A 26,061-nucleotide genomic window follows, 5' to 3' on the forward strand; every position below is an offset into this window, starting at 1 on the left:
TCCAAGACCATAGGGATGCATCTTCCCCTTTGAACAACTGCATGCAATGCACTTCCCAGAAAATCCACTGCTCAGGCCAAACTATTTTGACACCAGGGCAGCAGAGTATTTAATATAAACAGTGTAGTATTTCAGCTTTCTATAATTGGTTTAGAACAAGACAGAGAAGAAAAAGACACCTGCAGTAGTGCAAAAGGAGATGCTCAGAGTACTGCACAGAACACTTAAAAGGGACTTAATAACCCAGTGATGAAATGACTTCTAATGGCATGATAGCAACAGCTGAGGACGATTACTGCTTTTTCCAGTTGGAGCAGCGCTGCTATTTGGTATCACAGCTCTCAAGGGCTGTTACTTCCAAGCTGCAGATTTTACAGTTTCTCACAAGGCTACATCAAGGAAGAAGACAGCATCAGAAATTGTCAGTGCTCTGTGATTTACATCACTGTGTGTAACGCAGAGCTGCCTGGCCCTCCATGTCACACACTCCCATTGCCATCACGCTCAGCCCTCTGCTTACTGCAGACAAAAATACAGTTACAGACTCAACAATTATCCAAAATATTATCATCCAACGACAACAAAGCCCTGAAGAGTGCCCAGATCACAGGCCAAAGAGCTGTGTCTAGGCCAGGCCTCTGCCTGGAAGGCAGGATGGAAGGAAGCCCACACAGCAACAGCAATTTGCAAGAGCTCAGGGCAGAGTTAAGGCTCAGGGCACAGAAACAACACACACCACTTAACACCCAGTTCAAGGGGAGAACTTGGCTATTCAGGTTTAACTGCCTTCCATGTAGATCCACAAAAGAAGTCTGAAGCACTATAAGAATCACAGTTTTATTGTAGCAAACACAGCTTCAACTGCTCAGACTTTCCCAAGAAATGATGTGTCTCTCCCTCTCCGCGCCTGTAGCGCATTCTGGTTTGCTTACTCTTCTGGATTATGTGCCAATAATAAGAAACAATCCAAATAGTTTGCTCAAAAATAATATCATTTACTCTTCCAAGATCTCAAAAGAAAAAAAAAAAAAAAGCTCTCTCCAAAAAGTGCTCAGAGTTTGGCCCTTGGCACTGAAAGAAAGCATTTTGGAGCCAAATGTCCTCTGCTCCCAGTCATCTTTCTCTTTCAGTCTGACAAAAAAATCCAAATGCTTTCAAAAATAACTTTCAGTCCTCTTTTTTTTTTAAATATGGGAAATTGGGAATGCTCACCAGGCCAGACCATGTAAATAAATACATTCCTTGTTCCAACAGGCACATGGTATCTTAGCAACAGGGGAAATACCAGATAAATATTGGTCAGGCTGTAACATCAGAGGTAGGAAAGAAACCACCACATACATATACATACTCTTTCCCCTAATTAGCCTCATGCTAAATGAGTGATATAGCAGCAGGGGAAACTCACAACCTGGACATGCAGACCCCAAGTAACCCTGGAACAATGAACTCCTGTCCTGCCAGGGCTGGGTAAGCAGCTCTGTTCCTCCAGCCAGGAAGGAACCACCTCCCTTTCCAAATACTGCTCTTGCAAAGGCAACTCATCCTCTTTGGAGAGGGAAACAGGAATAGAAAGAGCCATACGCCACACCCTTTAAAGGATCCTTCATATCCCTATGATTTTAGGGCTGTATCAGGGACAAGAAGTCCTATTTGCTTGCTTTCACATGTCACTATTGCACATGCCTGCGTGGGAATTACACAAGCTGCACTGTTTACCCACAGGCCACTCACAGGTGGGGAGAAACTTCGTAGAAGCTGACCCCGCGGTATCGCTCCATGTTCTGTTTGCTGTAGATTTCCAGTTCCTTGTACGGGTTAACTGACACCAGAACTGAGCCAATGTATGTCTGGAAAAGAGAACACAAAATAAAGAGGTTACATAAGGAGTAGTAGTGGGTTCTTTGGGAACCCACAGAGAGGCTCTGAAGGCTCACATGGTTAATAAGGGCTGCCTGCAGCAGAGCTCTGGGGATGCCGCTAAAGGCTTCCAAAGAGACCGAGGGTGCTGAAGAAGCATTGGAGAGGGTCCAGAGGAGGTCCAGAGGAGGGCCACTAGGATGGTCAGGGGACTGCAGCACCTCCCCTATGAGGACAGGCTGAGGGAGCTGGGCTTGTTTAGCCTGGAGAAAAGAAGGCTGCGGGGTGACCTCATTGCAGCCTTTCAATACCTAAAGGGAGCCTACAGAGGGGAGGGGAATCAACTCTTTGAAAGGGTTGATACGTGTAGGATGAGGGGAAATGGTTTTAAGTTGAGGGAGGAGAGATTTAGGTCGGACATCAGGGGGAAGTTCTTCACCCAGAGAGTGGTGAGGTGCTGGAACAGGCTGCCCAGAGGTTGTGGATGCCCCGTCCTTGGAGGTGTTCAAGGCCAGGTTGGATGGGGCCCTGGGCAGCCTGGTTAAGCATTAAACGTGGAGGTTGGTGGCCCTGCATGTGGCAGGGGGGTTGGAGATTCATGATCCTTGAGGTCCCATCCAACCATGGCCATTCTGTGATTCTGTGATTATGCTAGACACATCATCCTTGCCAGACAAACAGCACCTACGAGTGGTTTTAGACCTTCTAAAAAGTGAGAATACTGGGTTATTTTTCATATACTGTTTGGGGGTGGGTTCAAGCCTGGGGTTAATGACAACCCACTATGGAGTGAACTCATGAAATGTGGCGTGCATTGTGTTTTGAGTGCTGGCAGGACCTGTAAACACCCGCAGGCCTCAACTGGAGCACTGCAAATGAGACCCTTGCATGCATTAACATGACACTCTTCAAGATTTCTGACACAAGCAACCATGATCTATTAAAGCCAATACCATCATCTCCAAATTCCTCCAACTACTGAACAAAGCTACGCTACACCTTCTGTGCTTGATTAACCCAAACCCAGGTCACACATGGACACTCTGGGCTTCTGCTCCTCTGCTACTCACATAGATCAGATTCTCCTTGAAGCGCTTGCGGAGATTTTCAATGAATGCTGCTTCGCTGGTGAAGTTCTCAAGCAGGACAAAATCCTGCACCCCGACGCGGTCGCGGGCTGTCAGGGCACTCTCCATGGTCAGTCGAACGCCGTTAGTCCCTGCTCCCTGCAGACAAAAGCAGAGCAAGGTTAGGAGAGCTGTGGTTTTGTGCTGCAGCTCGCTGAATCCGTAAGAATGATTGAACACAATTGCTCACAGACAGCCTATAGATAGGAGCTCAGAATAACCCCAGTGCTGTTGAAAAGCGTTAGTTCATGTATAGTAAGGCTTTATCAGTTAGTTTGCAGTCATTGTTTTGATGGGAGAAGCCAACACTGGGAGAGGTTATTGCCAAATTTCCAATCACTTTAAATAAATGAATAAATCAAACAAGCATTTCATAGAGAAAATAAAACTAGGAGACTGAATTGTGCTCCCTCTTCTTTTTCTCTCTCGTTTCTTAACAGGAAGTCATTTTGAGGTAAGGAATCTTTTATGACTAACAATGATTCATCTCATGGGCAAACAGCTTCACACTGCTGAGCAGCTGAGTGAGATCCCCAATGGGAAATTCTGGGAAAATACAGAACTAAGAATAAAGGGCACTTCTGCATCCCATCCCACTGTTACGAATTGAGACTGTGACACTAACATCCATCCCATACATCAGGGAACTTCTATTCCCTGACACTCTTTTACAGGTTACATTTTCAGTCCAATGTGGTTCAGACACAGCCATCTTTGGGAAACATGGGTCTGCTGGCCTCTTACTTCATTCGACCTCACATATTAAAACAAGGGAGGAAATGTGCACCAGGTGACTCAGTCATTACTCGCAGGGAAAATTTCTACTACAGGCAATTAGATACAGTACAATTGCAGGGTACAAGGCAAAGACAAGAAACAACACAAATAAGAGACAAGAAACAAGGTATTAAACAATCTGCCTCGCATCTGTCTGCATTTCCTATCATCATCTTAAATCCTTCTTACTTTGCAAACTTCCCACAGCAGGCACCCTTCTCTCCAACCATTTCCCTACAGCACAGCAGCACTGCAGGGTACCTGTTATATTCTGGGGTATTCCCATCACTGGCAGAAATGCCACCAGAGTTGTTCCTACACAGGCTCATGCACTAACAGCAATGTCCAGTCACCTTTTCCCAAAGCAGTTTTACACCCCAGGAATGCTGGACTGCTGCTAAAACACAGCCCTCCTCCTGCACAATGATGTGTGTGATTTTTGCTGATTCACACTGCCAGGTATTTCCTTTCTGCTCTTTCTCAAGATGTAACAGTGGTCAGAGCACAGGGACTGATGGCTTGCAGGGAAATAAAATAAAAGCAACTTCGGTCAGAAGAAAGTTGAGCTTAAGATTTGTTAAGTAGTAATAAAGGAAAGAGCCACTGAAGCATAAATTTGGGCCCAAAGGAGCGCAAATCCCCTCAGCTTGGATTTGCTTAGGCTCACCTAGCACTGACAAAAGAAGTTTTCCCAACTTCTGCAAGTTCTAACTGGCTCCCTTCCTGAAAGCTCAGTGCCCGGGCATAAGTCACTGCATGAAACCAGCAGCTTTTGAAGAGAAAAACAAGCTCCTACAAATTACCACTAGGAAATCTCAAATCCAGATCCACTCTAATGGGACAAACATAACAGAGAAACATAATTTCATTTTTCGTTTTTATTTTGTTTTTATTTGGTCTTAAGGTCTGATTTATAAGCTCTCAAAGATCAAGCTTAGGAGAATTCTGCAGGTACTGGCATAGCAACCCTCCTTTAAAGGTCCAGGCTTTCCAAGCCAATTCCTCTGTGCCTTCAGCAAAGTGCTTTGCTGACTTGTTCTATCCTTTTTGCCAAGGTAAAGAGGAGAGGTGGTGAGACAGAGGCCAATGTTGGTAACAAAAAAACAACAAAAAACAACAAACCCAAAGCAAAATAGGGATAAACTACATACAAATAAACTCTGCCTAGAAATTAGAAGGCTTATATCATAGCCACGCAATTCTGGAACAGCTTTTGGAAAAGGTGATGGGAACAAAGGTGGCAACAAAAGAAAAATCAGTAGTTTCCAAGTGGCTGAGCTTATGAATGCAGTTTTAAAACAGCTGCCTCAAAAAAATGACTGGGGAGAAACTTCCACCCTCGCACAGTTAATCCAAGTTTATATAATCCTGAAGACTTTCACAGAAAACATCACTTAGCAGTTTCAGCAGCTCTTTCATCAGCCACTCCCCTGAGCTCAGGACAAACTGATCCCAGCTGCACGCAGCCTAAGGAAGAAGCAATCTATCCCACTTACAACATGCAGCCGCCTCCTTTGGGACAGGCATTTAAGCCTAAGCAGCTTCCAGTTTGCTCCGTGCTTTTTTCCTCTCATTGAAGTCCAATCTCTATCGGTGTGAACAAAATAAATACCCGCATTTTTCAGTCCATTATAGGAAAAAAAAAAAAAAAAAAAAAAAACACAAGGAAATGCAACTTTTTAGCTATATTTAAATGTGAACAGTTTAAAGTCGGGATCATGGAAAGAGGGTAAACTTCAGATAGCACTGCACTTTTCCCAAGCCTAACTTCAATGCAAATGCAATATACCAGTCATAAACCACTGCTAAGCAACACGTGCTCCTCTGTGCCACCATTTCAGCATTTTATTGCTTACATCCACATCTACCACCAATTTGAAATGTCCACACCAGCTATTTCACTACCAATAACTTCAACAGATGCAATGTTGAAGGAGGGGAAAATAAATCATTTCTAAAAATGGAAACAGAACAGTCATGCTGAAGGAAGAAAGTGGGCAAAGATGATACTATTCAGGGAAAAAAATAGTCACAAAGATGACCATATGTTCCTACTGAACGATGAACGTGACAGTAGGGCAGTGGATAAATTAAATAGCTAACATGTTAGTTATTCCATAGGAGTAGGCAGACATCAAATCTGGTGGCTGTAAATTAATGCTAGAAAACCCTGTCGAGGGGTTAAAGAATATTACAGTGAAGCTAATTGACTATTAGAGCAGCAACAGGACTGGCTCCTTCAGCATCTCTGCAGCAAGACCTGTTTTTAACATATAGATTTATCTCTGCCAAAACACCTCCAGCTGACATTCTGTTCATTTAAAACATCCTCTGGCCTATGATCAGCTTGGACAGTTCTGAAAGCCCCGTGGCAGGGAGTAAATTATTTCTGATAATTAGGAGAATATGGACTGTGAGGGTCTGATAAGATCCTTTCTTCTGCAAATCACCACTGCTTGAAGCTGCTACCAGAGCACAGCGGTGGATGAGCTGTTCTCACAGTGCCAATGCAAACAAAAGGGGCTGTCCCACCTGCCCTCTGTGCAACTGTCTGCTTTAGCTTGAAGCAATGCAACTTACCCTGCAAAACGATAAGCAGATGATCAGGTAGTTTTCTATCAGCTTAGTGAGCTGAATCACTCTGCCATGGGATCAGGTGAGTGTCAGACTGAGGGCTGGAAGGAAATGGGCACAGGTGTCCCTTTTAACAGCAACGTATCATTAGGTCACCTCAACCATGTGCACCTTTAACCTGCCTAGAGGAATCAAAAGGATCAGGCTAAGGATCCCTACCTTTGTAGGACATCCCATAGCAATGCCTTACTTGGCCTCTCACACCCAGCACAGGCTGCAAGCAGGGAACTGCAAAAATCTGAACCATCTCCACCTGATCTCAGTGCCTGTGGGCTTAGGAGTGCCCGTGTGTTCTGTCTGAAACTCACCCTTTACTAAAATCAGCTCCTAATGGCCACTCCTGCTCCAAGGAGTACAAACCGATGGCAGTCACTGCATTTCTTGAACCCACCCTGAGGTACGGCTCCAAGGGACTCATTCCCACACTATTCTAACCTACTTTTTGCTTTTAATCTCTTATCCAGAGCCATCAGCACAACAGTGGCTCTCTGCCAGGAAAGGAAAAGCTGTCACTCCTGAATGGTGGGACCAAGCCAGTGCAATTACCAAAGCGGTGCAACTTCCACATGCCTTTTTCTTCCGTGCGATTACATTTTGGGAGCCGCTTTCAGCCGATGTAAATTGGTGCTGCTCAATGCAGCCTGCAGAGCCAGGTTTATGTTGGCTGAGGTTCCAGCCTTCCTTTGTGTTCATACAAGAGTCAACAAGACCAGAAAATACCCTTACAAGCAGCTCCTTGGTACAAAAGCACTTGAGATTATACCACCGAGTTTCCTAAACTGAGTTAGTACACCTCTGACTCGGTATTGTGAAGATGTAAACAAATATTTTACTTTTAAACTATGATACCTGCCAAAGTGTGGTAAAGACTTCCCTCTGCTTAGCATTTGGAGATCCAATACACCTTGAAAACAAAACCCAAGGCTTTCTGATCTCAGCACAACAAGTTCCGAAGCACTAGAGCGCGCAGAGTGACATCTGGGAAATTTCCTTTTGGGAAGGAAGAAGATGGAGGGCAACTTTTTGCCATCAGCACAAGAGATCAGGGCTGACACAAACTGAGCAACTATCTCACATCACAGCTTTGTCCGTGAGCTGTCTACGTGCAGTATCCCAACGTGTTGGAAGGAGTCTTTAAAAGCACAATTTCCTACCTGCATTTTCCCAGAGGTGTATCTGAGTGGTCAGCACTGACACAGCAATTCCAGACTCAACTGCTGTCAGTGGCTCAGGCAGCTCTCCCTCCTCTGGAGCATCCCTGAGTGATTGGTGAGAAAACACCTGCAGCTCTCATAGTGAACGGCCCTACACAGAGCTTTGTAATCATCTGATTTAGAACAAAGTATCACACAACATAAATTGGATTTCTCCTTTAAATCTAAAATGTATGTTTCAGTATTTTCCTCTGACAACGCATTATTACAGATTAGCTAGTAACCACTCAGCAGACTGGAAGACTTGCACTGAGCTGCAGGAAGCTGGTGCATATGGAAAGAGGCATCTTTATCTCAGTATCAAGTGAAAGATGATTGATCTGTGGGTTCCAGAAATAGTTCCAAAGCCGGGAACGGAAGCACAGGCAAGAACCAAATTTAAGTGGGAAGGAAGACACAGATTAGATTCTGGAAGACAATAAGAAGTCCAAACCAATAATGAACTTCTTGAGGAGAGGTGGCAGTTGAAACGCATTTGTCTCCTGGATAGCATAACACTCTTCAGTGCTGTTCCAGAGCTGCAGGAAGGAACATAAAAATCTCTGATTTCTGCTGTACTGTACAGTCTGGTTCGGACAGGGCATGAGCTAAACAGCAAAGCAGGATAAAATCAGCTACTTTATCCAGGGCTTCAACTCCGGAGGTGCAGAATGGGAAAGCTCTTCTTCCCTGTCATACTGAGAAAGCAACTATGAAAACAACAAGTGGATCTGAGTCAAGGGATCTTAGGCAAACACTTCGGATGGTCAGACTGAACGAGATCAAAACCAGATAAAAACACTGAGAACATGGGAGAGCAGATATAAAGGGAACAACTTCAACTTGCAAAAAAATGACTGTGTCAGCAGCTGCCACTCAAGGACCATTTATAGCAGAGTCTTTTTTTCCTTTTTTTTTTTTTTAATTCTTGCTTCTTTTAGAGCAATACATCTCCAACAAAGGAATGTCTGGAGTCGGGTGCACTCTGCCCATGCAAGAACTCGGTTCTCCCTCTGTGATACTTCCCTCCTGATCCTAAAACACACATTGAATGGATTTAACGATGACATCCACTATGCAAGAAACTGTATTAAGGAGAGACAAATGCCACTTCCTTGCCTAATTCCTGTAAAGTATTTATTTTGAAGTCTTCCACGTTTTAAGTAGACACAAGCTGGAGTACATTAAAACTTGACATAATCAGAAATATAGGGGAAGCAAGCTTGTTTTGCTCTCACCAAGATTTATTCCATCTCTAGCAGCAAGCTGCCTAGAAGCTAGAAGTCCTGCCTCCCTTCCCTAAGCTACATGTAATCTCCCACCCTAAAATGCAAAGCAGAATGGGAAATGTGAGCAGTGTAATCGTACTGTGTGCATATTTGAAGTATCTATTAAATGCATGTAGGTCACAGGGAGATAGAGCTGTGAAAGTAAAATTCATTCCACTGAAAAACAATAATGCAGGGTGTGGAAGTTGCTGCAGTTAATTACCACTCCTAATGTATCAATCAATGGTATTTGACACTTGCAATATTTAGAATAGTAGAAATCTATCTAAGGAGCTCAAATGTAAATCAGAAATGCAAATAACAATTAACTGTAGACCAAAGGGAGCCACGGAGATTTGCACGAGAAGCAGGAAATGTTGTTTGTTCAATATTTAAACATATTTTCCAGCTGATACACTTTTGGGATGGAGGAAGAAAGACTGGAAATAGAGAAGCAATTATTATTGAAAAGAAAACGTTTGAAGAACTAATTTGAAGGAAAGAAAAAATGCTTACCCTAAGAAGGGATGCTTGTATTTCCATCAACAAGCTCAATATAAAATAGTGGTAAGAAAAATGAATGAGGCAAACCAGGAACACGAGCAAGGCTGGAAATGTGAATAAATTGAATTCCTGTATTTAAGGAAGGACATCTTTGCTCCTGAATGGGTGACATAAGCTGTTGCTAGTTGGTACACTGCTGATTTCAGTATACACAGCAGTGCTACCTGTGAGCTCAGGTCCTGCAGAAGCTTCAGAAGGCAAACAGACAGCATAAAGAGCAAACACTGGAATCTCTGCCCTTCCACAACACTTCCAGAGAAGTTCTGCCACCACTTCTACATCAGACAGAGCAGGTGAGAAGGCAACAGAAACTCAAACACTGGCCCACAGATAAGCATCATGGCTTGGACTTCTTCCCAGCCTGCAGCAATGGGGTGCTGACCTCGTGGCCCCGTTCCCTGCTCTTTGGTAACTGTTGTAGTCCTCTCTAAATGCACACATTCTTTCTTCTCTCTTGCATATTTGTACACGGCGTGACTCACTGTTATTCTTGGTGCACTCTGCCTTTCCCCACACTAGAGATTCCCACCTTCTGCTCTGGATTCCACACGCCCCACACAGCCATTTCAGACCATTATGTCTTTCAAAGACAGTAAAACTTTCCAAACAGGGCAAGCACTGCAGTGCATTCCCAGTGCACGTGAAGGGCACTTCCACACCCACACGTTCTCTCGGAGAATATCAAGCCACCACCCTAGACAACATCACTGCTATCACCTTAAAAAAATCACCCTTTTTCTGGGTCTGTTGCTGGACACAGGTTGGCTGCCTCCTACAGTCCCCTGTGAAAGATAACCACAATCCTTCAGCACAACATCCTCCACCTACAAATGCACCGTGCTGCTGGGAGAGGCAGGCAGGTCCTCCAGAAGCTCTGTGCTTCCCTTCAGCACTGAGAGAGTTCCTCAGGCAGCGCTCAGCACCAGATGGACTTTTTGGGAAAAGATGCAAGGATCTGCAGGTTGAGCAATTATGGGATACTCTGGCCCCAGTTCAACAGTTGGAGAACTGTTTAAACCTAGAGACATGTTGTTTTCAGTCCTCCTCCTCTGAAATTTGCAAGCTTTACCAATTAAAGCTTTGGGCATTCTTATCCAGACAGAACCCCACAACCACTTTTTCGTGCTTTTTAATAATGTTACATTCTTGACCTCAGCATCTTCCAGGGTCAGTGAATTTTGTGGCACAACTATGCACTGTATGAAAGTAATCTTTGCAGCTATTTGACAGCTTTTAACCACATGGAAAGCCCCTGTTCCAATGTTACTGCACAGAGAACAGGAGCTTGCAGTCTGCCCTCACTGTCACACTACTGCGTGTTACTTTTTCTCCTCTCTTATTCATCTTTTCCATGTAACAGTCCTAATTTCCTCCAACTTTTGCCACACTTTTCAAAGCTCTGGGTAGCTCTGCTGTGCTGCACACAAACTCAGGCTTCCTGGCTGCTACTAAAACACAAAGTTCTGCTAAAGTAAATACATCCCAGAGGGACAGTGAGTCCTTCAGCAGGTATTTCCTGCCATTCCCTGTGGCAGCAGTCATGGGCACAGTCCCTGGATGGGACAATTTGTGCCCACTCCCCTAACACAGCACGCCGCTAAGCCCTCACTTCCCACTTCTCGAACTCCCACCTTCACTGCTGCCTCGAAACGTTTCTCTTCTGTTCCATTCCGACCACTTACAAGTAACTTTCCCACTACTGTGCATTTCACAAAGCAGGCTCAAACATTTCACTCTCCTGCTGAAACCTTCTAAACCTTCTAAACTTATTTCCCTTCTTCTCATGCTAGGCAAGAAGGAGAAGCACACATCTCAAAACTGCACAAATATCAAAGCAGTAAAATAAACCTTACCGCGCCTCTGTACTTCATTTCTGACTCCTTCCAGCTCTCACAGTGCTTTCAGAGCCTTGGTTTACACCGCTGCATAAAGCAGGAATCTGAGGACAAGTTCTCTCTTCTGTCAGTTGCCTTTTTTTTTTTTTTTTTTTAATGACATTTTCGGTGCAGTCAGAACTCCTTCCCTCCCACCAGCTCCTACTGGAGCATCCCAGAGAGGGCGTTTTACAAGGGAAGGGAGGGGAATTCTCCTCCCCTCGCTAGGAGGGGACACACAGTACACACGGGGAGAGGCAGTCGGAGGGAAAAGAAGTCAGCTGTCCTCTGCCTTCAGCCTGCACCTGGGTCCCTGCAGCCCAATGGGGGAAAAACGGAAAGAAAAGTAATCACAGGCGATGGAAAAACTGGTGTGCAGCCCAACAAGCCAAACCACAGCAAACAGGACAGGAAGCCATTTGCTCCACTACGGCAATTCCTTTCTGCACTGAAACAGCAGCAGCTGTACCAAGAGGGCTCCCCATATCCACTCCAGACTCACCCCAACCACAGCAGAACCTCCTGGGCAATTATAGTGCAATTATCATTCCGCTTGTCATCATTCTCTCAGCAAATCACAGGACCACAAAGAGTCCACGGGTAACACAGTTTGCCTTGTCTGTCCCTGCAAGGACACAGTATATTTGCTCAGCAATATTTATTCCCAAGCATTTGCAGACACCCACTCTCAGAACACCCACTTTCTATGGAAGCTCTCATCACCAAACAACCAGCACTGCCACGTAGAATCCTTCCTTGCAGAGCACAGTGCAGCCCCTGTTGCCCTTAGTCACCCTGCGCTGCAATCACAAGTGGCAAATTTCCCTGCCCTGCAGGTCATCAGGGTTTGGTCTCACATAAAAAATTACTGGCCATTGCTACAGAGAGGCTGTGAAAACCATCAGTGCCCTGAGATGAGGGCATTCTGACAGTAATCAAAATGTATATTTGCCTTTGCATATGCATTAGGTGGAAGTGAAAGGACAAGAGGCACCAGACACGAGCCGAGGACAGGGAAATTCCAAGGAGACATTACGACTTCTTTTTTTTTCCCCCCACTATAAGAGCCATCAAATACTGGAATAGAGGCCCCCAAAAGTTGTGAAACTCCATCCTTGGAAATACCCAAGATTCAATCAGACAAGGGCTGAGCAATCTGATCTAAATCAGCCCTGCTTTGAAGCAGGGTTGCAGCAGGGATTCCCACAGGTCCTTCCCAACCCAAACTACTCAGCGATTCTGTTATTTTGCTCAGTGGTCTCAGCTATCCAGCTGCCTAGAGGGCACACAGACTCCTGTGCACAGACTTCTGTCCCATGCTCTGCCATTTCCAAGCATCAGCAACAAAAAAATGGGTCATCCATTCGATCTGACTCTTAGTGACTAATGGAAAAGATGGGTTTTTGTCTGCAAGTCTCACAACACAGACAGTCACAATCTGCACAAAGCATATTATCACCCATCTCTCCTTTATACCACACTCTTAACAGGCCCCTCTCATCAAATGTTCCATAGTATGTGACTCTACAATTAGCAGGGAGCTTGACAGATGGCTGCAAATTCAATGCAGGTTTATCCAGTGTACAAAGCACTGCCCACACACAAAACATGTAAGTTGCACGTGCAGTTTGGAGGTCTCAAACTTGGTGTGACATTACGAACCCACCAGCTGAACATTCAGATGACGCTGACTCTAAATGCACACATCTACACAGAGCCTAATCCAAACTCAAGCCCTAGTTCTCAAAGGAATGTGATCAAGGGGAATAGACTCTTTCTTGCATCATCTTCTGAAAAGAGGAGACTGCAGCAACAGCTCAAATACTTCTGAAATCCAGGTGTCACTGAAGCCACCATCCCACTGAATGGCAGCTGGCATCACCAGTTTGTTACCATGTAGAGGTGAACAGCGGTGGCAGACAATGACGTGCTTCCCTCAACACAGAGATGGCACTTTTGTCTTCTTTAAGTGAGAAAGGCTTCTATATTGATCATAGGATAAAAGGAGAAATCAGGAATAAATCGGATTTTCTCTTTCTAAAAAGGTTCCTTGGCCCTTAGGTGCACTAATCTGAGATCAGAGCGCAGGACCCCAGGCAGCACCAGCAGTGCGGAATGAACCCTGCTCTGCTCGTCTGCCCAGAACCAACATTACAAGCAGCTCAGCTGTGGGAATCCATTTAAAGTGGTCCCATGTGGCCAAATCAGCCAAATTCTGCAGCACCAAATGGCAGGTTCTCCAACCATTGAACAAACAGAGCTACAAAATCACCCCCAAGTCTGACGGCTGATAATTCGTGGCTGGCACTGTTTGGAGTCAGCTCTGCTTGATGTCATTCTTTGATTAAACTAAAGCAAAAAGCTAAAAAGCTTTGAAGTAAAGCAAGTAAAGTAACTCAAGGCCATGCATGGCCACTACTCAGTAGGAAGCTATTTAAAACCCAAGAAATGTAGCAGATGTTGTCAGCGGTTCAGTGCTCAGCGCTGCTCTCTAATTAGCTCTGACCCAAGGCCCAGCATTGATCCTGTGCTGGCATTCATCAGGGGAAGAAGGAGCCAACGCTTCCAAGGACTTGCCGTGAAGCTCGTGGAACACCTTCTGAGAGCCTGAGGACACATTTCAAAGGCAGGTTTAGCATTGGTCAGCTTTAGAGCACTGAAAGAAATAAGCAGTATTCCAAAGCCCTGCTCAGTGCAGGAGCACAGGTAAGATCAAAGGTAATCTAAGCTACGTTTCCCAAACGGAGCCACGTCAGCCATCACCAAAGCATGACAGCAAGCCTTGAGCATGGAGTTTTCCACGTCTAATTAGAAACGTTGCCTAGCAGCTCTAATTTTTCAGGAGGGTAATGGCAACCCTCCATTATCGTACCTCGGATCAGTCTGGTTATAGGCAAACTACACAGAGGTCTGTAACATTCGTGTTACCATTTTAGGTATTAGCATGGAGTTATTTTCACATCTGCAACCTCACCTTTCCCACTGTCTCTACTACTTCCTAACAATCCTTCTCAGAAGGTGTCTCACAGCTGGAAATGTCACAGGAAGGAGAACATACAGGTGCGTTCAGAAGCACATTTTTACACTTTTTTTTTTTTAATGCAGAACCTTTTATTTATATATTTGTGTATAGGGAAGACCTTTACTCAAAACCTTTTACTCTAGCCAAACTACTGCCCAACTCTTGTTGGCGAGGAAAACACTCCTGCTCGTGGGTTAGACTAAATTAGGAGGAAAAAATACATATTTAGAAAGCAGGGATAACCAACATAATTTTTATTTGTAAGATTCTGATCCCAGACTTTTGAAGTGAAAAGCTCAGGCTCTTCCTTTCCAGCAACAGAGAGCCCTGCCCTCGTCTGCACATTCTGCTGAGGATGGCTAGCTAGCTCTGTATCTCTAATACAGGCAACTACAGGCAGAGAGGTATGAATCAAGTTTTCCAGGCCCCACCAGTTAGAAATGAGTCATACAAACTCTGCATCAGAGCGCTGGGATTGCTCTGCTCCTTGCTGATAAGCAGCTGATTCCCTGCATACAATTTCACATTCAAAGCAAGGGGACTGGAAACCTTTCCTGCCAGCCCTGCTCCAGCAGGCTCACGGAGCAGTGCGTGACTCGCTGCGCTGCCCACAAGCAGTGGCTCTCCTGAGAAAAAGCCTGGCCCCACAGAGCTGGCATCAAGCAAACCACAGTCCTTTCCTGTGCTGTGCAGATTCCACCACACAATATAAATCTGGAGGTAAGAGATTCTGGCTTTGGTCTTTGTTATTCAAAAAGGAACGTAGGTCGTATTTACGTTACTCCAAAACCAAAAGATGTCGAGCTCCTTTATAAATGCTTATATATATGTATTTTATAATAGTCATTATTTCTGCCTCGCAGAAGAATTGCAGAATAACACACATTCCATAATTAGAAAGTACTTGGCAAAGACACCATGGGAAACAAACCACCCTAAACAGGCCAGGAATTCGAGTCTCCTTCTTGCAGGTCAGAGGAAAGTCTTTCGCAAAGAGCAGACATTTCTTCAGCCCCACATGAGTCCTGCTGTCTGCACTGCACTGACTGAAACCTGACCGTAATGCCTTGCATCTCCAAGATGCCCTAAGACAGGACCTGGGGGTTCTGAAAGACATCTGGCCCACTGCTAAGGAAAAAAAGCCAGCAAAGGACAAACATCTGACCACACAACTGAATAACTCAATGCCCTGCCAAAGATGCAGTGTTAACTGTCCGAACAGGCTTGACAACAAGGCAGAACCTCTCCCCTGCACCACCAGCTCTGCTAACAATCACCTGCTTTCTACCCCCTTTTTGCTTACATTGATGCAATTCACCCTCCAGCGTGCAGGGAGCAGTGAGATGTCCCCCCAGACATGAAGTGTGCAACAGAAACATGGACACAGGACATTGGACCCAGGAGATGCAGCATTCCTGGTCAGATATGAGAATGCAGACCTCTGAAGGTTTAATAAAAAGCCCATTGTACTCACTACAGAGATGTCTCAAGACTGCAGAATTCCTTCACCTTATTGAGAACTTCATGACATCACCTTCTCCGAGTCCTCGGATTCTGTGTGAATGTGTTAGCACAGTAACAGACAAAAGCTTAAAAGTATGATAGGTGTGGCCAAAAGGGTTCAAAACCCAAAGGACAAAGAATATTTAAATTATTATTTTGGATTCTAATGTATGCTTTGTAATGCCTAAAACTGTCAATACTGGTTTTGTTTGTTCCAAGGAAGCTTCAACAGTGAGAACACTAAACTCCTCTTCTTCCCAAGCTCAGTCTTTCACAAATAAACAAGAATAATACCAAAAGCTGGAACGACACAGAAAGTGAAGATTGTCTCCTTGGACTCGTGTGCTTTCTCTGTAAGTGCTGCTCACTACTTTGACAAGTCTGATGACAGATGTGTTTGAAAAACAGCAGATTAAAAGCACCTACACAGCCCTCACATTTCGTTATGGCTCCCGCACACACACAATAATCCTGGCTCTACGACGTGAACGAAAACAGAAACTGGGTTAATGTAACAAATGAAGATCATTTCTCCTTGTTGTTGCTCTCTGCTGAACCAAAGAAACAGAAATGGATGACTGGCTTTGACAGCCACCATCAGAACAAAGCCCTGCTTTATAAATACCAGACGCCCTTACCATGATGCCAGTTGTCTCATGCATGTGGCCACTCTCATTTAGTCCCACTTGCACATTGCCCTGCGTGTGGCTCTGCTGGTTGCTTTACACAATCGCAGGGCACTGGTCTCTTCCACTGCCTTTACAAACACAGCCTACCCACTCTGAATCCAGCAGTAATTGTTGTGCTAACTTCAACGGCAAAGAGTTTAAAAACAACAGCTAATGCACTTTGATTGCTTTGCCCTCACTTTGATACAATCATTTTAAGCAGCTCCCCTGCAGAGCCCGTGGCAAGAACAAGAAGAGCCATTCTGACAGAGCTGCTAATGCAAACAGCCTGACTCAGTTCAGCTGATGTGCATTCCTCTCAACTGACTTTCTAAACAGTCACTCCCAGTGGCAGGACCTACATCTTCCTTTTAAGGGGAAAAAATGTTTTCATAGGAAAAATTAAGCGTTCAAAGCCTTTGAATATCTCTGTGCTCCAGTAACCAATCTCTCCTTTAAAAATCTGTTCACGTTGCGCACAAAACAAAAACATCTCCCTCTTTAATATAAAATTGTTCCTCTCTTGAACCACAGCCGTTAGCTTTCTACAGGTAGAAAGGTTCTACAGGTACCCTGGCAGACCCAGGTGAAGCATCCTATCCTACTATTTTTCACATAAGTCAGCATGGAAAAACAAAACCATTTTCCAAAGTGTTAAGAAGACTCATTTTGAGAGACAGAAACGCAGCTGAGAAAGAGCAAGCAAAACTTACAGGCTGCAGGCAAAGTTCTACAGCTCACATTGGTGACTGACAGTTCCTATTCCTTCAACATTTCTTTTTCTGCATTTCTGGAAAGAGGCTTAGTGTTAGAAAGGGATTCAAACTGAAAAGCATGTTATAATAAAAGCTGCTTGTTCTACTGACACTAGATAAGGAAAGAGTGAACAGTGGTGCTTTGCCTGCATGTTAGATGAAGGAAACAGGATTTCCCTCTGCTACTCCCTGAACAAGGTCCCAAGGAAATGTTTCTAATAATAGGAAATTACTATATAAGGCCAGATCAGCACTAAACTGCTTTCAGTCTGGAAAAGAAGAACATACAAGCACACTGAGGAGGGACACAATGGGCAGAGCAGGGCTCTTCTCACACCAGCAGTGTGCAGTAACCTCAGGTTGCTTGCCAAGGAGATGGACAATATTTAACCTGTGACACTTCTCTCCTGAGCAGAAAGGGGCCTCTCCCATAGCCTGAAAAAGAAAACAAAATGCATAAACTGCTGCTGCTAGCTCTTTTTCTTCCTAGAAGCAAAAGGACAGACTGAAGAGACCTACAGCACCTGCAAAGCAGGGCTGAGCACATCAATGATACACGAAGAGCAGCAAAAGACACAGCCTGTCCTAACACATGATGTGCCAGCAGTAATGCAGAACAGAAGATGACAGCATTCCTGGACCCATGGAGCACAACAATTTGCTGCTTCATTTTGTGAATGGGACAGCTCTTATTTTATTTTGAACTGTAAGGAAGTTGGGCACCTGTAGAAGGAGCCACGTAATTTAATTTTCCTTTCATTCCTATATAACTGTATGCAATAACATCTTGCAGAAAACAGTTCCAGCAGCAAGCAGTTGCACCTACTACAACAAGCCATGTACGTCTCAGCAAAACTGTCAGACTCCCTGCTGCCTAGAGCTTTAATTGCAGCCCCAATGCACACTTCTTACTGTCACTTGAACAGATGCCAAACTTGCAAATCCAGTTAAAAAACAGATTTTCTTTCTTTTTATACCAATGAAAGGGAGTTCCTACAACAAAGCGTTAGCCAAATGTTGGCTAAAGTGACGTAACAGGAATGCTTCCCTGTGCTCTGCAGTGAGTGGTATCTCTCCATCTCCTCTGTCCTCAGGTAAAGGCAGAATTTCTCAGCTCCCAGTGCAGAGAAGCTTAGCAAACAGTCTGACAGTCCCATAGCTGTTCATGGAAATGAATACAATGTAAGTTCCTAGGCAGGTTCATCAGCTAGACTTCTTGTCTGAATGGAATAGATGTTTGTGACAAAACGTAGAAAGAATTTTTTGACTGTAGCCCTGCTACCTCCTGCCTACCTCTCTCCTGTCTACAAATACAGCCCCTGCAGAATTACACAACTTATAGGAGAACCTGATGTCAAATCAGCAAAGTGCAGCTGAGACACTTAAAATAAGAAGGGCAGGCTATCCTTATGGAGAACTCTTTGCTGAGACACCAAGAGAGAAAATCTGGACAGCAGGAGCACTGTTCTTCATCACAGCAACAGAAGCTTCACAGTCCTGTTGAGAAGGAGCCGAGATTTACTGTTCCCTTTGCTGTTCCAGAGGATTGCTCCAGCATAACCAGGTCTCAGCTACGTTCTTCACAAGCTGCCCATAACCTGTCTTTGTCCCTGCATCACCAGTCCAGAAAAGAGCATGCACTCAAGGGTGTGCTAAGCTTTCCAGGGCATATAGCAATGCTGTCCCAAGATGCCATTTCATATTTGACTTACACTTAAGGACATCTTAGTTGCTGAAGATGTTAAAGTTGACATCTGTTTTTTTGTCCAATTAGGTACTTCACATTCTTGCATGCACGACAGGACGCATCTATGTCTGTACAAATCTCAACATTAAGGCTGACCCTAACACTGCTGTCTTCTCTCCTTGTTTTTGGTACTAAGTTGCAAGATAAAGTCAGTAAATTGTTTGTTCAGTTTCATAAAGTCTGTTTCAGGATAAGTGAGATATTTTGTATTTGAAGTTAGAAGGGGCGCAGGTACGAAACCAGGACTCCGACGTGGAGATCAACAGCCTGTGCCTCACGGGGGAACTTGGCACCAACACTTGTAAAGTTCTTCTCCAAATACAGGATTGCCTGTTTAAAAATGCTGACATCAGAACTGTAAGTTTAAGCTGTCCTGTTTTCTGAAATCTAGAGAATGATATTATTCTTCAGAGTGCCAACATGTATTGATTTAGAGAAATACCAAATAGCAGACCTGTTATCTCAAGCTGCTCTATAGGAAACAACTCAGCTGTCCTGTACTCGATCTTCTTCTTCTTTTGCTTTTTTAATTGACAGTTTTAATCAATGCAGTTTTGCATCAAAACAAACCACACCCAAAACCAGATCACCTGATGCTATGAAAAATGGTTTAAGAAGGAAACGCCTCCCTCCAAATCAGCCAAAAGAAACCACTTCTTTTAGATGACATGAAGCTTTTCTTTTTGGTAAAGTCTGAATAAAGCTAATGTGGAGTTCCTGGTCAGGTGTCAAAACAATTCTGCCATATGGAGACTGGAATGCAAGTAATAACCAGCTTATATTAGATAAATTCAAGCTCCTAATGTCACGAAAACAAAGGCTCAAAGGCTGAAACTTTACAAAAAGCATGGGAGAGGGGATAACATATGGAATATACTTCCTGAAATGGTTTGTTTTTATAAAATAGCTTGCAGATGAAGAAGGTCTCAAAGCTAATCCTACTCCCCACTCCTGCTAAGTGCAATATAGGAAGTTTACAGCAATGTTAAGATTTATGTCAGTCTAATTTGTACTTCAAGTTATCAAATTAAGGGAAATGGTGAGGTAAACACTTTATATTGGTACAGTAGTATCAAAGGTTCGTGTCATGCAATGTCTACAGCTCCCCTGAGGGAAATAAAATCACAATATACCAATTTGCGAGTATTGTGACATTTCGTTCTGACACCACGTTCAAGTGACACCTGGGAGAGACAGCATAACAACGTTCTTATTTTCCTTCTGGGTGGGACTCCTATAGCAATCCTGTAAGCAAACTATGAACTACCAAGTGGAGCCAAGTTCCACGAGCACAGAAAAAGGACACATTCAATGCTTTAGACATGTGAACAACTGGACTAGTCTTTCATTTGATGATTTTTAAGCCTCAAGTTTACAGGCACAATTTGTACTTCCACCACTTTTTCTTTTTTTCCCCCTCTGTCCCAAACTGACTTCGTTGGCAGTTATTTTGGGACAGTGAAAAGTTTAAGGTCCAATAAACTGTTAGGAACACATATGGCACAGAACTTCTTTACACCCTTCTTTGCAAGGGAACCAAAAGCAGTTTGCATTTACTTTGATGGCAAAAGGCCCCTACGATAAACTCAAGGAAAGAATCTTCAAAAGTCTGGAACAAAACCAGCTAACAAACCCAAAACAGGAACACATCCATTGATTTGTAGAGATTCTAGTTTATCCTAAAAGAAGCGGCCTAAGCAGTTTCCAAAAGCAGAAAGAAAAGTAGACACACAGTGCAAACTGGCTATCTGGCAACGTGTCAGGTTTGAGGCCTGGCAGCCAACAGGAGCACGTGGGCTCACAGCTGGCTTATGTCTGAGCTGCTTCCCTTTACCCTGTCTCTTCTGCTGCTTCTGAAAAGGAGAGTAAAAGCCACCAGACGAAGGGTATTGTCTGAAGTAATCTTCTGACCAGGCTGACAGGACCACGGCGTTTCCACTAAAGCCTTTCAGGTTTTTATGGATTGTACACACTTTGATTCTAAACTAGATCTATTCCAGTTAACAGTAATCAGCAAATCATGAGTTACAGTCCTCTTGGCAAAGATACACCAGGATGCCTGAAAAACACAGACATCATTTCAGAAGGGCATCCCACATTGGCTTGTATTCCTCAAATGATCCACAATATTGTTTTCCCACATTTTAAAAATGTACACTCTTACTGAGTCAAAGCTCTGATGAGACAAGACTTTCAGAATAGCCATAGTGAAAAAGAACCATTGGCGTGCAGCTTAGTAAGTACAGGGAAGTATGAGGAACATCCCCTCTCTATGACACAGTTTTAACTCTGCCCACTCAGGAAGGCCACACTATTCTGCTCAGAGCATTTTTGAGATTTTCTGCCTGATCAACAACACAGATTTAATCAAAACCAAAGACAAAATATACAAAGACTAACTGGGGGCCTGTTCCTTTGTGGTCCTCGGGAATGCATGTTCCACATCTGGATAAACACAGGCCTATACAGGGAATGGAAACATTCATTCCCCTCTTCTTTCTTTCTGATTTACCTATGGTCATACATTCGGTGGCTGAAAAACAGCAGAAATCCTGCTGACACACACAAAACAGGCAGGGCTCTCTACTCTTTACAGCTACCATACCAAAGAAAACACTCAGGATGTGACCTTCAACTCAAACAAGAGATCGTGAGGGAATTTTCACAGCTCCTGTTACATGGGTATAAAGTGCTGAGTGTGACAGATGTGACATTATAACAATATAAACCACCCCACAGCATTCTGCTCTCCGTCAGAAGGTGAGGATCAGCACCCTAAGAATCAGAAGCAAGAAGAGAGTTGTGCCAATGGAGATAATGACAACATCCTTAAAGAAGGCAGAAAAGTGAAGTTAGCCCTCTACCTTGAGGCCACCAGTGTGTAGATGTGAGACTGCATCATGCTAGAAGTGCACAGGTTTGGATATCTCACAGAATTGGTTACCTTCTGTTCTGCTACTCGTGATCAAACTCCACTGTTCGTGGCAGCCAAGACAATGATAGGAACCACCAGATATCTTACACCAATGGGAAGAGAACAATTTTGTTCCTCTAATTCTCCAGGCATAGATTACTGAGGTTCCTCTGCAGAAAGCAAGAAATTCAGAGTCATGAGGATTCTGAGCTCTGAAAGGATGGTCTGAGAATCTCAAAAAAAAAAAAGGTATCTACAACAGAAAATCAATACATGTTACAGAGCAGAGCATATAATGTAGGAAAACCATCACAATTCAGGCAAGCAGCTTCAGCTTCTTCATCTAAATTCTGCATTTTAGCAGCTCTCAGATGGTGAGCAGCATCATCAGCTATTGGAGCAACAGCACGAGCCCAGGCTTAGCCATTCTACAGTAATGAAAGGAGACTGAAAAAAGATGAGAGCTGATACAGTGCTCATGGCATGCCCTAGATTAGCCCTGCTTCCCTGCTGTCGGTGGGAGCTCTGCCATCAGCTTCAGTAGTACTGGAATATGCCTGTGATAGGAAAAAAAAGGGGGGGGTAAGCTCTTTCAAATCAACTACAGAGAAAGAAAAGCATCAAAACTTTAACAGTGTTTGTTTCCGGAGCTATTGTTTTTGTGACTGAACTGGAGGGACACAGGGAAGTTCATCACAGTAAATTATTGATCCGCTGCTTTCTAGACATTGAAACTGGTAATTAAACAAACAGTAAAGAGATACTTCATCAATTATAGAGGTGTCCCTTTAAATTACACTTGCTTCAGGATGAATAAAACACAGCAGTTAAATGCTGCAGGTGCTTCTTCATGCCAGCTTCTCCTTTGAAATCCTTATTATAGCACTTACTCTAATTCTCTTCTGTCTTTGTTTCTGAGCTCTCTGCAGGTATTGAGCCAGATAAGGAGAAAATAAGAGTTTGTTCCTCCAGTCTTTTTCACACCATGTCCAGAAAGTGCAGTCCCATGGTCAGAGGGAGGATTTGGAACTGGAAAATCCCTTTTCTGCTCAACGCACTCAGTTATATGGCCAAAAGTCAAGGCTGCAGCCCCTGCACAAAGCATCTCTCCTTCAAGAATCAGGCACAAGTTTTGTCTACCAGCAGCAAAACATGCAGTGTGTGAAGTACAAGGCAGACATCTGATACTGGTATATTCTCTAAATACCGTAAGAAGGACATATGTGTGTACACACCCTCCACAACCTAAAATAACACAGGCAAGATGCTTCTGAAAGAATACAATGATGGCACCAGGGATCCCCTTCTAGCAGAAATCATATCACAACCACCAGAGCTACTCCAGTTTGATTTAAGACATTTTTATCACAGGGTGCACATTTTACAGCATCAAGACTAAAGCCATCTCAGTTTCGTGTGTTAATGTTATATACATGTGAAAATATACTTACTCTAATGCTCATTTTGAAACCAAAATATCATCTAAAGAAGAGCTGGGCCTTCTTGTATTTGGTGGTAAAGAACCTGTCTAGAACCATGACAACATATCTCAAACCAGTTTCACTCCAGGAAAGCATTTACTGAAGTCCAAGTTTATCAACTGATTGAGACAGGTCAGGGAACACAAATATTCTAAGCAAAAAACAGCCCTGCATGTGCAGCAGAAGACAGCTTAAAAGTGCATGCAAAAAAAGCCTAACAGGTGGACACAGCTGGCATCCTTCACTGAGCAGAAGCATCAGTGAAGCAATAATGCTAGAAGGCAAGAACGAACAGACAAGTTGCTGATGGAGGAAGATGATCCTAGAAGTCAAAACCTGTGCTGCCCACATGAAATGGGGAAGAAGTGAAAGGACACCCAGGTGGGAGCTCAGGTCAGAGAGACCACAGGGCTATGCTATGGAAGCTGAATATGATCTGTTGATGGAAATATTAAAAGAGAGAGACAAAGGCAGGTCTGTTTAAGTTTTGTGGAGGAAAGAACAGCACCTTATGGTAGGTGCACAGAGAATCAAAAAGCTGAGCTGACTCTGCCTACCGCTCCCCAGCTAATGAGGCTGAAGCACAGGGAGAGCAAGCTCTCCTACGGCCCGATGCCAATTGCTCTGTTCAGTTCTCTTTGCCTGTTCTAATGAGAGTTACACAATGTAGGACTTTATTCCTAAGTACCTGATGGCATCCTGTGTATATGACAGATCCTACCAGCAGAACAGTATTTGTGGGAAACGTTAGGAAGAGTGTCTAAGAGAGATAAAGCCTTTGAGTTGCAGACAAAGCTGCCAGTCCTCATTTCCAGCTTGTCAGAGCAAGTCCTTCTTGAAGTCAGCAGCCTGGAATGAAGAGAATCTGGCATTTGTGCATGTATGTATGGTTCAGACAGTCAGGGCGGAGGGGCTGACTTTAATCATACTTTCCACAGTGGTGTGGGGGGGTGGAGGAGTGGCAAAGCACAGCGAGCAATGGGCGTTATCTGCTCCACAGTCACAAATTCCTCCTCTTTGACTTGGTGTTTCAAGACTGACCTCTTTTCCTGCTCCCACTGCCCCTAGAGAAGGAACTGGAAAGGGAAGCACACGCAACTGGAATTTGAGAGAAAATCCTGCACGTTCTTGGGATTCCTGGTATCTGTGATAGGCAGCACACACTTGTCTGGTTGTTTTACAAATTGCACATTCTGGAGAATTACCGGAACAGCTGATGGGTCTCAGGAGGAATCACATGCAGGTACTCTCTTTTCCTGTGAAGCTGAACTCCACTATACCAAAATTCACTGATCCAAGTGCTAACTCACTACTGCCTCTGCTTGTTTGCTGGGTAATAACTTTTGTATTTAATACACATATTTTAAAGTTGTATGTTTAACTTCCTTTTGCCAAAAATCTCTCTCTTCTGTAAGAAAAACAAATAAAGAAAACAAACAAACAAACAATGAAGCATCTAAAGAGTATGGCCTCACAACCAGCAGTTGCCAAGCCATTTCAGCTTGTTTTGAAACATCTTTAACAAGAGTGCTAGTATAGTATCAAAAAGGAATACAGTTCCAAAATAGTTTAATCCAACTGCCCACTAATGCGTTAGCAACAATACTATATAAAGAATTCCATTTAAAACCACTTCTACTCTCACAATAAGGCTACAGTGCACTGAGTCACATGGAGCTTCAATTCCAACTAGAAATAGCCTCTTGAAGTTTCTGTCGTGGGATGGCATTCCCAAATTTTGTTTATTTGAGTGCCACTACTGGTGGTGACAGCAACAGCAGCTACAAATTTCAGGAACCTGCACGTACTCTCAGGAAGGGCACACGTCCAGATCCAACCTCTTGCACGAAAGGTTTTGGCAGCAAAATGCATTCCTTCTCCTGTGCCCTTCTCTGCCTGCATTGATTACAGCGTCACCTCAGATGCCACAACAGGGTAACCTTGTGCTACTATCCCACGTTTACCTCGCCAAAGAGTCCCAACAGAGCCCAGATGACTTCTGAACATTTAGACCTGTTGCAGAGGAATGCAAAAGTGGGTGTTCCCACATTCCCAGCTGAACAGGGGGACGTCCCTGCACACGAAGACCCCACAAACTGCACTGCTCTGGGAAGCAGCAAAGACGTTCTGTCTCCAGAGAAGGCAAAACACATCTGATACCAGCACCCAGCCAGACCCCCACTCTGAACCTCAGCCAGCGCATGCAGTGCTCTGGCAAGGGGCAGAACAGACACCAGCTTCTCTTGGCTCAGTGTCTCAGTGCTATTACCTTGGCAGCCTGCTCCAGGACTTACCAGCATGCCTCTCTTCCTGACCTGATCCCATGTTGATGGGCACTCCCTGGGCAGATGGTTGCTGTACTGCTTAGGAGCTATAATAAGTTTCATAGCTTGGGAATCCCCAGGACATAGGAGTAGAGATGGTGCATTCTACATGTAAATCTTAATAAATCCACTGTTTAAAAGACAGCTAATTACCATTTATGTTCTACACAGCTAGCCCCATGTTCACAAATGGAAGGTCTTAGTGCCAATTAGTCCACACAAGCTTCTGAATATGAGTGCAGAAGCTTCTAGTAAATTCAGACTTTTCCTCACTACCACTGACTTCAGGGATACAAAACCAGTGCTGTAAAACGAGAATGGCTGAACGAGCCACAGGGATACAACAAGCA

General features: G+C 44.1%; 1 protein-coding gene across 2 annotated transcripts in view; it reads right to left on the reverse strand.

The window, feature by feature from the left end:
* MYO1C (myosin IC) overlaps positions 1 to 26,061 on the reverse strand; it is a gene marked incomplete at its 3' end in the record, with an annotated part of 52,100 nt that overhangs the window by 15,827 nt on the left and 10,212 nt on the right. For both annotated transcript variants that reach the window (XM_079545214.1, XM_079545213.1), the window contains exons 2-3: positions 2,931 to 3,086; positions 1,735 to 1,850 (exon numbers count right to left, since the gene is read on the reverse strand). In XM_079545214.1, coding sequence (XP_079401340.1) covers positions 1,735 to 1,850; positions 2,931 to 3,086 — 272 coding nt within the window. The remainder of the gene's footprint in view (positions 1 to 1,734; positions 1,851 to 2,930; positions 3,087 to 26,061) is intronic.

The sequence above is a fragment of the Tetrao urogallus genome (genome assembly GCF_951394365.1).
Source record: "Tetrao urogallus genome assembly, chromosome: 20".
Classification (NCBI taxonomy): Eukaryota; Metazoa; Chordata; class Aves; order Galliformes; family Phasianidae; genus Tetrao; species Tetrao urogallus.